At 32.2% G+C, this 15523-nt stretch overlaps 1 protein-coding gene across 2 annotated transcripts in view; it reads right to left on the bottom strand.

Moving 5' to 3' along the window:
* The window catches only part of LOC143239523 (protein tweety-like), a 46631-nt gene extending 31833 nt beyond the window's left edge, over positions 1 to 14798 (bottom strand). Inside the window, exons 1-5 of one of the 2 annotated variants that reach the window (XM_076480675.1) lie at positions 14630 to 14798; positions 14007 to 14167; positions 9887 to 9998; positions 5326 to 5564; positions 2421 to 2516 (exon numbers count right to left, since the gene is read on the bottom strand). In XM_076480675.1, the coding sequence (XP_076336790.1) occupies positions 2421 to 2516; positions 5326 to 5564; positions 9887 to 9998; positions 14007 to 14167; positions 14630 to 14677 (656 nt within the window). In that variant the 5' untranslated portion in view covers positions 14678 to 14798. The remainder of the gene's footprint in view (positions 1 to 2420; positions 2517 to 5325; positions 5565 to 9886; positions 9999 to 14006; positions 14168 to 14629) is intronic. The other variant, XM_076480676.1, reaches the window with a different exon arrangement.
* Between the last annotated feature and the right edge of the window lie 725 nt (positions 14799 to 15523).

The following is a 15523-nucleotide window of genomic DNA, read 5'->3' as shown; positions in this document are numbered from 1 at the left end:
ATATAAAAGTTTACTCTCTTGTTCAGTATTAAATATATAAAAGTTTACTCTCTTGTCCAGTATTAAATATATAAAAGTTTACTCTCTTGTCCAGTATTAAATATATGAAAGTTTACTCTCTTGTCCAGTATTAAATATATAAAAGTTTACTCTCTTGTCCAGTATTAAATATATAAAAGTTTACTCTCTTGTCCAGTATTAAATATATAAAAGTTTACTCTCTTGTCCAGTATTAAATATATGAAAGTTTACTCTCTTGTCCAGTATTAAATATATAAAGTTTACTCTCTTGTCCAGTATTAAATATATAAAAGTTTACTCTCTTGTCCAGTATTAAATGTATAAAAGTTTACTCTCTTGTCCAGTATTAAATATATAAAAGTTTACTCTATTGTCCAGTATCAAATATATAAAAGTTTACTCTCTTGTCCAGTATTAAATATATAAAAGTTTACTCTCTTGTCCAGTATTAAATATATAAAGTTTACTCTCTTGTCCAGTATTAAATATATAAAAGTTTACTCTATTGTCCAGTATTAAATATATAAAAGTTTACTCTCTTGTCCAGTATCAAATATATAAAAATTTACTCTCTTGTCCAGTATCAAATATATAAAAATTTACTCTCTTGTCCAGTATCAAATATATAAAAGTTTACTCTCTTGTCCAGTATTAAATATATAAAAGTTTACTCTCTTGTCCAGTATTAAATATATAAAGTTTACTCTCTTGTCCAGTATTAAATATATAAAAGTTTACTCTCTTGTCCAGTATTAAATATATAAAGTTTACTCTCTTGTCCAGTATCAAATATATAAAGTTTACTCTCTTGTCCAGTATTAAATATATAAAAGTTTACTCTCTTGTCCAGTATTAAATATATAAAGTTTACTCTCTTGTCCAGTATTAAATATATAAAGTTTACTCTCTTGTCCAGTATTAAATATATAAAAGTTTACTCTCTTGTCCAGTATTAAATGTATAAAAGTTTACTCTCTTGTCCAGTATTAAATATATAAAAGTTTACTCTCTTGTCCAGTATTAAATATATGAAAGTTTACTCTCTTGTCCAGTATTAAATGTATAAAAGTTTACTCTCTTGTCCAGTATTAAATATATAAAAGTTTACTCTCTTGTCCAGTATTAAATATATAAAAGTTTACTCTCTTGTCCAGTATCAAATATATAAAGTTTACTCTCTTGTCCAGTATTAAATATATAAAGTTTACTCTCTTGTCCAGTATTAAATATATAAAAGTTTACTCTCTTGTCCAGTATTAAATGTATAAAAGTTTACTCTCTTGTCCAGTATTAAATATATAAAAGTTTACTCTCTTGTCCAGTATTAAATATATAAAAGTTTACTCTCTTGTCCAGTATCAAATATATAAAAGTTTACTCTCTTGTCCAGTATCAAATATATAAAAATTTACTCTCTTGTCCAGTATCAAATATATAAAAGTTTACTCTCTTGTCCAGTATTAAATATATAAAAGTTTACTCTCTTGTCCAGTATTAAATATATAAAGTTTACTCTCTTGTCCAGTATTAAATATATAAAAGTTTACTCTCTTGTCCAGTATTAAATATATAAAAGTTTACTCTCTTGTCCAGTATCAAATATATAAAAGTTTACTCTCTTGTCCAGTATTAAATATATAAAAGTTTACTCTCTTGTCCAGTATTAAATATATAAAGTTTACTCTCTTGTCCAGTATTAAATATATAAAGTTTACTCTCTTGTCCAGTATTAAATATATAAAGTTTACTCTCTTGTTCAGTATTAAATGTATAAAAGTTTACTCTCTTGTCCAGTATTAAATATATAAAAGTTTACTCTCTTGTCCAGTATTAAATATATGAAAGTTTACTCTCTTGTCCAGTATTAAATATATAAAAGTTTACTCTCTTGTCCAGTATTAAATATATAAAAGTTTACTCTCTTGTCCAGTATTAAATATATAAAAGTTTACTCTCTTGTCCAGTATCAAATATATAAAGTTTACTCTCTTGTCCAGTATTAAATATATAAAGTTTACTCTCTTGTCCAGTATTAAATATATAAAAGTTTACTCTCTTGTCCAGTATTAAATGTATAAAAGTTTACTCTCTTGTCCAGTATTAAATATATAAAAGTTTACTCTATTGTCCAGTATCAAATATATAAAAGTTTACTCTCTTGTCCAGTATTAAATATATAAAAGTTTACTCTCTTGTCCAGTATTAAATATATAAAAGTTTACTCTCTTGTCCAGTATTAAATATATAAAAGTTTACTCTCTTGTCCAGTATTAAATATATAAAAGTTTACTCTCTTGTCCAGTATTAAATATATAAAAGTTACAATATGTTATATGGAAAAATTAGCTTCTACTCTTGTTAAAACCTAATTATTCAAATAACTTTCCTTATATACTTACAAAATAAGTAGCCAGCGAGAATGTTGGATGATTCCGAACAACAGAATAAGGCAGGAAAAAATTAAAAAGTAGAGAATGACAACTGTAACTAGCCTCCTGAAAACATTATTTACTCTGTGTTTTCATTCTTTCATTGGAATATAACACTAAAACAAACCATTAAAAATCAAAGTAAAACTTCATTTTGATATGTACAAACAATAACTATCGGACAGAAATGTGATTTTAACCAATTTCTAATAAAAAACTCATGTGTTGGATGATTCCGAACAACAGAATAAGGCAGGAAAAAATTAAAAAGTAGAGAATGACAACTGTAACTAGCCTCCTGAAAACATTATTTACTCTGTGTTTTCATTCTTTCATTGGAATATAACACTAAAACAAACCATTAAAAATCAAAGTAAAACTTCATTTTGATATGTACAAACAATAACTATCAGACAGAAATGTGATTTTAACCAATTTCTAATAAAAAACTCATGTGTTGGATGATTCCGAACAACAGAATAAGGCAGGAAAAAATTAAAAAGTAGAGAATGACAACTGTAACTAGCCTCCTGAAAACATTATTTACTCTGTGTTTTCATTCTTTCATTGGAATATAACACTAAAACAAACCATTAAAAATCAAAGTAAAACTTCATTTTGATATGTAAAAACAATAACTATCAGACAGAAATGTGATTTTAACCAATTTCTAATAAAAAACTCATGTGTTGGATGATTCCGAACAACAGAATAAGGCAGGAAAAAATTAAAAAGTAGAGAATGACAACTGTAACTAGCCTCCTGAAAACATTATTTACTCTGTGTTTTCATTCTTTCATTGGAATATAACACTAAAACAAACCATTAAAAATCAAAGTAAAACTTCATTTTGATATGTACAAACAATAACTATCAGACAGAAATGTGATTTTAACCAATTTCTAATAAAAAACTCATGTGAAAACAAATTAGGTTTTCCTTTTTTGAGAAAAGTCAAACTGATATTTGTACTTTATCTGATAATACCACATTAACGTATGAGAATGTAGTACAAACTCATACGTCATCAGATGATGTAAAAATGTAACATTTTCCTACATTGATATTCTCATAGATACTGCCATTCACGTAATAGATTTTCTTGATTTGTAAAGTTTTCTATATGCACAACTTTTGCTTGCCACAAGCTTTTGAAGCTCCCACTTAACATTATGTGTTCATACATGGCATAGTTTCATCATAGCATGCAAATTAGCAAGCAACAATCCTCCAACAGTAGGAGTGTGAGATACTCCTAGTGCAGCAGACTCCCTCTACACTTGGGACAAAGAAAGGTGCACCAAAGTTTGGGAGGATGAAAGGAAAATAGGAGAACAGGTAATTATTTATCTGAAACACATTTTCAGTATAGGAGAACATTAACTAATAGCTAGAATCCAACAGTAAAAAGGTGGAAAGACAAGTTACATAGGTGAGCACTTTTTGGAAGGCCCCAAAAGAAAACCCATGAAGACAGAAACCCTAGTGTACAGAATCACACTTGTGGGAGATTTCACCTCATCTGTTACACCCATACTGTTGTAAAGGAAATGTATAACAAAACTGGATAGAGAAGATTCAAGTCTAAACAGTAATAGATGTCACATCAGACTGGGTCAACTCCCGTCCAACACCAGGAAGGGTCAAGCATTTGACATCAGGTCCACAGTAGGAGGAGAGTCCCGACCCTCTTCACCTCAAGCCCAGATGGAAGCCCAAGTCCCCAGGAGAAAGAGAACATCCTGCACAATGAAGGAAGAAGGAGACATGGCAAGGAACACCAATCACTCCAGAACAAGAGCTGAGGGTTGCAGATACATGAATGAAAAAACACCTAAATGAATGAGACATGAAATGAGTGTAAGATGCAATTCCTCCAAGATAAACCAACTCCAACACCTCCACAGAAGGAGAAAAGGGTAGCTGTAAAAAGCTTGTTAGGATAGAGCCAAAGGAAAAAGAAAGCATCCAAGATAGCCATCTTGATCATCCAAAAATCTGAGGTGAGAGATAAATATAGGGTGAGAAATTTTCAATGCAAAAGTGATGGAAGATAAGAACCTGACTACAGACTTCCTAGAAACTAAGAGCAGACAAGAATTAAAACCTGGAAAAGATGAGAAATCCATCCAATAGTTACTGAAACCATTAGGACAAACACTGCTATGGACCATTGTTGGCAAGAAACAAGATCCTTTGGATGAGACACTGGAAGAGCAGAAGAAAAGCAAAGATTAAGACACTGATAGAAATCCCTATGCTCATCAAATGGCCACATATAAAGGGCAATGGTCCATAAACCTAATGAAACAGGCCCTACTAACCTTGGTTCTATATGACAGCTACCACTTAGCTTGACATCACTGAAGTCTAACAGCAATGGAAGAATGGATGGGAAGAGAAATGGAAAGTAGTAACAGAGAGAGATAAGGAACCAGGAAGACAGGATGCAGAGGCAAAGAAGCAGCACAGGAGAAGTGGTAAAGTAGTCCATGAGTGTTTTAACACTAGTAATGAAACAAGATGACACCATTTCAAAAATATGGTAAAACCACACCTGTGAAAGTAGTCAACAACATCTGTACAATCTACCAATGAAATATGGTAACATTGTTTAATACATGAATACTAATTGGTGAACTCTCTAGTAACGAAACAATAAAGAGAAATGTATATATAACAGGAACCCACTGCTTTCTGTAATTATTTTTAAAATATGAGTAACTGACTAAATTATGTCTACAACTGCAAACCATCACATCTTCTCCTAAACTGTAAATTGGTCCTGTAACTACACGTAACTTATACCATTCTGGTAACAGTTTTTTAATCCCAAAGGTAAATTAACTCTGCTACACAATTTATAACAATATACCTGAAAATTTCCACCTCATGGATTGTTTCTGGAACTTTCTGTAGATCCACAAGGTCAATGTTACTTTTTATTTCTCGTAGCTGTTCCGCACCTTTTGAGACATTACGTTTAATGCACGCTAAAGCCACCTGTAGAAAGACATGGTTTGTGCTGTTCAATATTGGCTCCTTAAGCAAATCTGTCAGCGTGTCAAGTTCTTCACTGATTTCACTGTTCAGGATGTATTCAAACTCTGTGGTCTGAGAAACAATAATACCTTCTTGAAAGTTCATATTAAATCTAAAACATGGTATGATGTTGATAATATAATGAAAACTGAGAAAACAAACCAACTTCATCATATTTTCAATATCTTTTATGAGCCTTTATGAATGAAAGTGAAATATGTCACATACACATTATCTGATTTATCCTAAAAACTGTTTCAAATTGTATGTTGCATGATTTGCCCTACAAACTTTTGAAATTGTATTCACATGGTTTGTCCTACAAACTGTTTCAAATTGCATTCACATGGTTTGTTCTACAAACTGTTTCAAACGATATTTTACATGGGTTACCCTACAAACTATTTAAAATTCTATGTCACATTGATTTCTCCTGCAAACTGTTTTAAATTATATGCCACACTGGTTTCTCCTACAAACTGTTTCAAATGGTATGTCACATTGTTTTCTCCTACAAACTGTTTCAAATTGTATGTCACATTAATTTCCCTACAAACTGTTTTAAATTATATATCACATTGGATTCCCTACAATCTCTTTCAAATTTCATGTCTCATTGATTAACTTACAAACTGTTTTAAATTATATATCACATTGGTTTCCCCTACAAACTGTTTCAACTCTTTAAATTGACAATCTATGTACAGCTTCTCACACTATCTACTCTACAGACAAGTCAACTGTTGAACTAGACAGTATATGTGTAGCTTCTTGAAGTCTCCACTCGAGAGACAAATCAACTGCTGAACTTGACAATCTATGTAGAACTTATCAAAACCTCTACTCAATAGACAACTAAACTGTCAAACTAGTCGATGTATGGCTTCTTGCAGTCTCTACTCTATAAACAAGTCAACTGTTGAACTAGAGAGTATATGTATAGCTAATTGAAGTCTCTACTCTGTGGACAAGTCAACTGTTGAACTAGAGAGTATATGTATAGCTAATTGAAGTCTCTACTCTGTGGACAAGTCAACTATTGAAATTAACAATCTATGTGTAGCTTCTTAAGTGTCTCTACTCTATAGACAAGTCAACTGTTGAACTTTACAATCTATGTATAGTTTCTTAACTGTCTCTATTCTATAGACAAGTCAACTGTTGAACTTGACAATCTGTGCATAACTTCTTACGTGTCTCTACTCTATAGACAAGTCAACTGTTGATCTTGACAATCTGTGCATCGCTTCTTAGGTGTCTCTACTCTATAGACAAGTCAACTGTTGAACTTTTCAATCTATGTGTAGCTTCTTAAGTGTCTCTACTCTATAGACAAGTCAACTGTTGAACTTGACAATCTGTGCATAGCTTAAGTGTCTCTACTCTATAGACAAGTCAACTGTTGAACTTGACAATCTGTGCATAGCTTCTTAAGTGTCTCTACTCTATAGACAAGTCAACTGTTGAACTTTACAATCTATGTATAGTTTCTTGAGTGTCTCTACTCTATAGACAAGTCAACTGTTGAACTTTACAATCTATGTATAGTTTCTTGAGTGTCTCTACTCTATAGACAAGTCAACTGTTGAACTTTACAATCTTTGTATAGCTTCATTGAGTGTCTTTACTCTATAGAGAAGTCAACTGTTATACTTAAAAATCTATATATAGCTTCTTAAGTGTCTCTACTCTATAGACAAGTTAACTGTTAAACTTGGCAATCTATGTATAGCTTCTTGGAGTCTGTAGAGAAAGGTGAAGAGTGAATTAATAAAACATGTCTTGTTTCATGATTATAGTAAAAAATCTTGCTTTTCACCAAATCAGTTATTTCATTTTTAAATTACTCAGTAAGATACACAGTTATATTTTCATGTAATTAAATTTCGTAGATGTTTTTATACACATGTGTACTTTATTTTAACATTACTTCTGAGACCAGGTGCTCTGGAATTGTCCTGGATGGCAAACCTGGAATTGTCCTGGATGGCAAACCTTAATATATAGTATCATTTGAGAATAAGGTATCATTTGTATCATTTTTCAAGTTGAAATAATATCGCACACAAAGTTTGTTACTTTCGTAGTACACAGTAATAAATTTAGAATGTGTATGAGTGGTGTTGTGTTGTTGACTTACCCACTCTACCTCCAGGTTAAGATCAAGCACAGTTGTTGTGTTCTTGGCTGAGTAGAGTAGTGTTGTTCACTTACCCACTCTACCTCCAGGTTAAGATCAAGCACAGTTGTTGTGTTCTTGGCAATTTTTGCCTGTTCCTGTTCTTGTCTTTTTTTTTCTCTGATAATTCTCATCAGTGGTACTCTACCACTTTCAGTGCAACTTACAGTAATGCTGGAGAGATTGTACTGTAGATTGAAACCCATATTTCAGTAGACAAAAGTGCCATCTAACTGTTTTAAAAGTTTGTTCTTTAGTCTCCAATCTCTCATTAACTTCTATGAATGTCAATAATTAACATAACAGTACAAGAACAACATTTCTCTGGCAGAACTTGTTGCACATCTTTAGCAGGTGAAAATAGTCTTGTATCATCAGACTTTTTTGCAAATGTCATTTCAAATCATGTTCATAAGACATCTGGATCTCCTGGAAGTAACATCATGCATAAAGTCCAAATACATTCACACAGAATGCAAGAAATGAATTGTTCTTGTCTGAAACTTTCTGTTGAGTTTCTTCAGTTGGAAAGTTTGATGTCACTGTGGATTCGATACCAAAGAACTGCCAAATGTGATAGACGTTTCTCTCACACCCTGCTGGAGTATTACAAAAATCCCTTGAATGCCTTGCTTTCACACTTGAGTTCTTGGATGGTCTACATCCATTATATAATGTCTTGAAATCCAAAGGATCTTCAGAAGTAATGCCAGGCATTTCATCTTCATCAGCTTCCAATGGTACAGCACAATCAATCCTTCCTTTTTACTTTCTTCATATCTTTAATTTCTCTTTGGCTGTTTCCCATCTGCTTTTCATGGGTCTAAGTTGATGCAGCCAAAGTGATATTGAGAGTACTTCCTACAAGTACCACACACAGCCAAAGTGATATTGAGAGTACTTCCTACAAGTACCACACACAGCCAAAGTGATATTGAGAGTACTTCCTACAAGTACCACACACGTGAACTGTGCACTTACAAGCCATCTTGTTCTTTTCATGTATTAACATTGCTTTATCAATACAAAATCAGTATATTTACTCACTGGATGTCACTAATATGTTGGTATCCATTTTGTGGCCAGCTGTTGATCTGGTTTTCACAAAGGATGTGGCAGCCACCTGCTTTTTGTCCAATTAGGTTTTGTTGAGAGAGTTAGCCAATAAACAAGGTTCTAGAATGACTTGATAAATCATGTTCTGCAATATCCTAGGTGCTTGGCCAATGGAAGCACTGTTAAAAAACCTTTGTGATTTATGTACTTTGTTAATCTATAAGGAAAGTTATGTGTCCTGTAACAATACGTTTAAATACTACATTACAGTATGTTTTGTGTTTAAATACTACATTACAGTATGTTTTGTGTTTAAATACTACATTACAGTATGTTTTGTGTTTAAATACTACATTACAGTATGTTTTGTGTTTAAATACTACATTACAGTATGTTTTGTGTTTAAATACTACATTACAGTATGTTTTACGTTTAAATACTACATTACAGTATGTTTTACGTTTAAATACTACATTACAGTATGTTTTACGTTTAAATACTACATTACAGTATGTTTTACGTTTAAATACTACATTACAGTATGTTTTGTGTTTAAATACTACATTACAGTATGTTTTGTGTTTAAATACTACATTACAGTATGTTTTACGTTTAAATACTACATTACAGTATGTTTTGTGTTCTGTAGCACTCATTATAAAACATTGTAAATTTATAAAATTCACTGAATCTATTAGTATAAAAACTATGTAAAAAATGTACCATGCAAAACTGTGTAAAAGTAACATATTTATCAAGTAGCACTACGAAAAATGTACCCTTCAAACTACATACAGACTTAACGAACATAAAAATACTTTACTCGTGCAGATAAGAAGTACCTACTATCACATTAAGTTAGAATTATTCCATTTACCTTTTCTTGAATGACTGTTTACAAAATGGGGCCTAGTTTCAAGTTCGCAGAAATCTCAAACAGGTTTAAAATTATTTTCAAAACTTATGTAAAATGTATATATTTAAAGAAATAATATTTTAGAAATAGTGAATATATATTTTTAAAGCAAACAGACCTTTGCTTTATATATATATATAAATAATTTATTTCAATACATTTAAAATAATACATAGCAATTAATTTATAATGTTTCTAAACTAATGCTAAATAAACCACAATTGTCTTAAAAGAAGCACTTACCTTGTTTTGGACAGATTGGACTATCTTCTCCATGTTTTCTGTAGCCATCTTGGCACTCTTCATACCGTTATGAGTTTCTTCATTTCCAAATAACCCAAGAGATAAAGCACCACTAAATAAATTAATATTCAAATAACATAAGTATTCCACAAATCACATGTACTCAGAATACAAAAATCAGTTTTTATTTCTACACTACTGAAGTTAGGAAAAATTAAAATGACTGGACTAAAATATTTGTTATATACCATCGAGTTCAAACATTCTATCACAATTCACTGAGACCACAGACTACCATCCCAGCTCCTCTATTGTCTCCCATTACTAAAAAACTTACTTAGAAGGGAAAAAGTCCATACTAGAAAAAAGAGAAACATTTTAAGATACCTGTCCTCAGGTAAATGTACCTGAAACATGTTAACAGAACAGAAACCTTGGCAAGTATAGAGTTTAGAGAGGGTGGTGAGCATCCTGTCACAACTGGGGTGTTTGAAAACATCTTCATTCTCGCAGATCATAAAGTATAAGCTTATCTTGGAAGACTGGAGTTGTTTTGTTACTATGGGATCAGAATAAGCTTATCCTGGAAGACTGGAGTTGTTTCATTATTATTAGTTCAGAATAAGCTTGTCATTGGATACTGCAGTTGTTTTGTTACTGTGAGGTCAGCATAAGATTGTCATGCAAGACTAGAGTTGTTTTGTTACTGTGAGATCAGAATAAGCTTGCTATGGGAGGCTGGAATTGTTTTGTTACTGTGAGATCAGTATAAGCTTGCTATGGGAGGCTGGAATTGTTTTGTTACTGTGAGATCAGTATAAACTAGCTATGGGAGGCTGGAATTGTTTTGTTACTGTGAGGTCAGCATAAGATTGTCATGCAAGACTAGAGTTGTTTTGTTACTGTGAGATCAGAATAAGCTTGCTATGGGAGGCTGAAATTGTTTTGTTACTGTGAGGTCAGCATAAGTTTGTCATGCAAGACTAGAGTTGTTTTGTTACTGTGAGATCAGAATAAGCTTGCTATGGGAGGCTGGAATTGTTTTGTAACTGTGAGAGCAGTATAAACTAGCTATGGGAGGCTGGAATTGTTTTGTTACTGTGAGATCAGTATAAACTAGCTATGGGAGGCTGGAATTGTTTTGTTACTGTGAGATCAGAATAAGCTTGCTATGGGAGGCTGGAATTGTTTTGTTACTGTGAGAGCAGTATAAACTAGCTATGGGAGGCTGGAATTGTTTTGTTACTGTGAGGTCAGCATAAGATTGTCATGCAAGACTAGAGTTGTTTTGTTACTGTGAGATCAGAATAAGCTTGCTATGGGAGGCTGGAATTGTTTTGTTACTGTGAGATCAAAATAAATTTGCTATGGGAGGCTGAAATTGTTTTGTTACTGTGAGATCAGTATAAACTAGCTATGGGAGGATGGAATTGTTTTGTTACTGTAAGAGCAGTATAAATTAGCTGTGGGAGGCTGGAATTGTTTTGTTACTGTGAGAGCAGTATAAACTAGCTATGGGAGGCTGGAATTGTTTTGTTACTGTGAGATCAGAATAAGCTTGCTATGGGAGGCTGGAATTGTTTTGTTACTGTGAGAGCAATATAAGCTTGCTATGTGAGGCTGGAATTGTTCTGTTACTGTGAGATCAGTATAAACTAGCTATGTGAGGCTGGAATTGTTTTGTTACTGTGAGAGCAGTATAAACTAGCTATGGGAGGCTGGAATTGTTTTGTTACTGTGAGGTCAGCATAAGATTGTCATGCAAGACTAGAGTTGTTTTGTTACTGTGAGATCAGAATAAGCTTGCTATAGGAGGCTGGAATAGTTTTGTTACTGTGAGATCAGAATAAATTTGCTATGGGAGGCTGAAATTGTTTTGTTACTGTAAGAGCAGTATAAATTAGCTGTGGGAGGCTGGAATTGTTTTGTTACTGTGAGATCAGTATAAGCTTTCTATGGGAGGCTGGAATTGTTTTGTTACTGTGAGATCAGAATAAGCTTTCTATGGGAGGCTGGAATTGTTTTGTTACTGTGAGATCAGAATAAGCTTGCTATGGGAGGCTGGAATTGTTTTGTTACTGTGAGATCAGAATAAATTTGCTATGGGAGGCTGAAATTGTTTTGTTACTGTGAGATCAGAATAAGCTTGCTATGGGAGGCTGGAATTGTTTTGTTACTGTGAGATCAAAATAAATTTGCTATGGGAGGCTGAAATTGTTTTGTTACTGTGAGATCAGAATAAGCTTGCTATGGGAGGCTGGAATTGTTTTATAACTGTGAGATCAGTATAAACTAGCTATGGGAGGCTGGAATTGTTTTGTTACTGTGAGAGCAGTATAAACTAGCTGTGGGAGGCTGGAATTGTTTTGTTACTGTGAGATCAGTATAAACTAGCTGTGGGAGGCTGGAATTGTTTTGTTACTGTGAGATCAGTATAAACTTGTCATGGAAGATTGAAATTGTTATATCAACATGAGATCAGAATAAGCTTGTCGTGGAAGACTGGAGTTGTCCTCAGCTTTGAAAAATAGTGTTATGTAATTTGTGTTTGGGCACAGTACATGTTGTATACTGATACTGTTTTGTGTGGTGCACATCACATGGCATGAAGGGCAGAGATGAGACTGTTTCTTGTTTCTACTAGTTTGTAGAGGTAAGTTACTTGCTTTGTGCAAGTAATCTGTTAGAGTTAATTTTAGGAGCCTTAGGGCTAGTCTTAAAACATGATTCTGTTAATGTTGTATCCATCAAACTTTCCTGGTAACATACAAATGGTGACTTGACAACCATATTCGATTATTTGGTGGATGTAAGCTTTGTATATATGTATAATGCTACTAGCCTTGCATCATTTGTTTGATCCTACAGTTAGTTTGAGGTGAGGTGATTAATTCTTTCACTGATAGTTTCATGTTTTCTTGATGTGCTCTACATATGTGAGTCTTTTGTCAAAATTAATTTCGAAATATTTACTTTGGGGCATATTATTTATTATTATTATTATTATATCTTTACATGTCCCACTGTTTATTATCCTGGATCATCAGTCGTTACCCACAAGACTTTCAGAATCAGCTGATAACAGTTTCAGGTCTTTATTATCCTGGATCATCAGTCATTGCACATAACACTTCCAGAATCAGGTGACAATATCATCTGGTGTAGATTAATGTTTGCTCTTCACATTGTTTGTTGTTTAGAACTGAGACTGTTTACAATAAAAATGTCCCTTATAAACTTCTATAATGCACTCATCGTTTAAATATTTTAAACAAAAAGTGCATAATGAGCAATTGAAATGTGTTAAACATATATAATAATGTAACTAGATCTTCTGTTCATTAGAAGTAAAATTAATGACAGTAAACTTAAGGACAGTAAAATTATTTCTAAAACAATTAAATTCCTTTACTTAATCAACATTTAAACCATAAATTTTAGTGAATTGTTCTGTCAAAGTTTGAATTCAAAGCAATGTTCCAAACATCTTAATCATAAGGCTCAATAGACAAAAAATGTTTTTAAGTTAAACTTTCAACCTCACATATACAGGATGATTGAAAATTTTCTTTCCTATTTTAAAATTTGATAATATAAGAAATATAACCATGTAGTATTCAATATCATGTAGCCCAATTGAAATACCTTTTATTGTCATGTTACCCTGTAAACTGGCATCTGTGCATAAAAAGGCTCAATGTGGTGGACTGGTAAGTGTGGGTCAACTCTGTGTTCACAGAACATCACCCCACTCAACCTCTTTCTCTGGATATGTTAAGAAGATAGTGTAACACACAAATACAACAAAAATCCCAGAGCTAATGATCAGTACAACAGACACCATAACTGTGGCCATGTTATAATGAATATGGACTGACATAAAGTATAAGTTAAACATGGTGCACACACAGAAGTCTATTATCAGGCCAATAAAAAGTGTTCAAGTTGGGCTACTAATTTGTAATTTAATTGTTAAATTTTAAAACAAGGTAATTTTGTACTGCCTTGTATATTATAAGGTAATTTTAATGATACAAATGATGTACAATTCATTACTGTAAAGCCAATCAATATGAATATAGCTAAAATCAAACTTTTAATACAACTAAATCTTACTTACCAACAAAGCAAGGCAAAAACAGATAATGTCCATTTTAAAGGGGTTAACTTTTTCTTTTTCTTTAAAGTGGCATCACACCGTTGATAGAGTAAGAACACCACAAAAATGAGAATGGTGACAATTATCCAGAAGCCTGGGCCAGCTATGATAATTCCCAGAGCCTACAAAATTAAAAAAATACATCTTTAAGTGACCATTGGTACCTGTAAAATCATACAAAAATCAGAACAATTTTAAATAACATCTCAGTCACTACTGTGTTGTCATACACCAGCTAACTTGTTGAACTCTGGTGTTTAGCCTTGTCATCACTTGATATAGCAGGCATAGAGTAATTAATATATGATCATACATTGTTTTTATAAGTTCTTAAAAATATTAACTTTGGTATTATACACATAATAACAGTTTCTTCTTCCACATGCTATTAATTAATAAGACATTTATACTAATATATCACAGTTAATTTGTTCTATTCTAATTATTTTAAAATCTTTAATAGTTTACTATTGTTTTACAGCAATGAGCACAAACAATTTTTTAACCTAAGAAAACAGTATGATAAAGATGTAAAAACAACAACAACATACTGAATAAGATGTGTAAGTATAGAGTGTACTTACTGGTCGCCTGATATTAGCATACTGTATTTTAAAGTACATGAAAATCATAAATACCAGTATATTGTAATCAGAGATAGTTTTAACAAGCACCCAATACTGTCAAAAAGTACTAGGTGTAACGTGTTAAGGACCATAGTAATGATGCTGTTAATATTTAAAACCTGCTGGTCACATGAAACACTTCTAGTAACTTGATACAGAAACCCATCATCAATACTTAGAGACCCAGGATTACATAAACAAACACATCTACTCACTCTGAAACTTCCACTTTTAAATGTTTAACCTGAAGCACAAAATTATGGCAATAATTTTCTTTTTTAACAGAAATAAAATTTTGGTTTTCTTTATTTAAATATAATGTCATGACACATTTTAATCTGTAGTTTGTACAATAACTAGGCTTATGTACACGTTGGAATTCTTACTTTCACAGAAATTTCACATTTACAGCTTCAAATCCTATACAATTAATGTCCTATAGCAACAAGCTGAGTCAGCCAAAGGTCATAAAGGTTATAACTGAAACTTATTTATCTACATATTGTACACCTTCAGATTTTTAAAGTGTATATTCTATCTTTCTCAGATGGATACATAACCAAGTTTTTCCTACTTGCATTAGACCATGTATTTTGTTTTAAAACAAAACAGACTTACTAAAAAGTAAAGTGCATTACATTTACTCATCACTTCAGGACTGTTTTCTCTGCAACCAAACCACAATTGTGGTGAGCAAGAGAAAATCTTATCTGTATATGGTAGTAATTATTTGTTACATCAAATGTAGCATACACTGACTCTAAAATATGAGACAAAACATGAAACCAGTTGGTTCTGTGAATCTTCTCACTGGAGTACAGAACGATACGTAGCTGTCTGAAATAAGATAGA

Source organism: Tachypleus tridentatus, chromosome 13 (genome assembly GCF_004210375.1).
Source record: "Tachypleus tridentatus isolate NWPU-2018 chromosome 13, ASM421037v1, whole genome shotgun sequence".
Classification (NCBI taxonomy): Eukaryota; Metazoa; Arthropoda; class Merostomata; order Xiphosura; family Limulidae; genus Tachypleus; species Tachypleus tridentatus.
The sequence above is the reverse complement of the archived record's forward strand: the minus strand, read 5'-3'. Positions and strand labels throughout refer to the sequence as shown.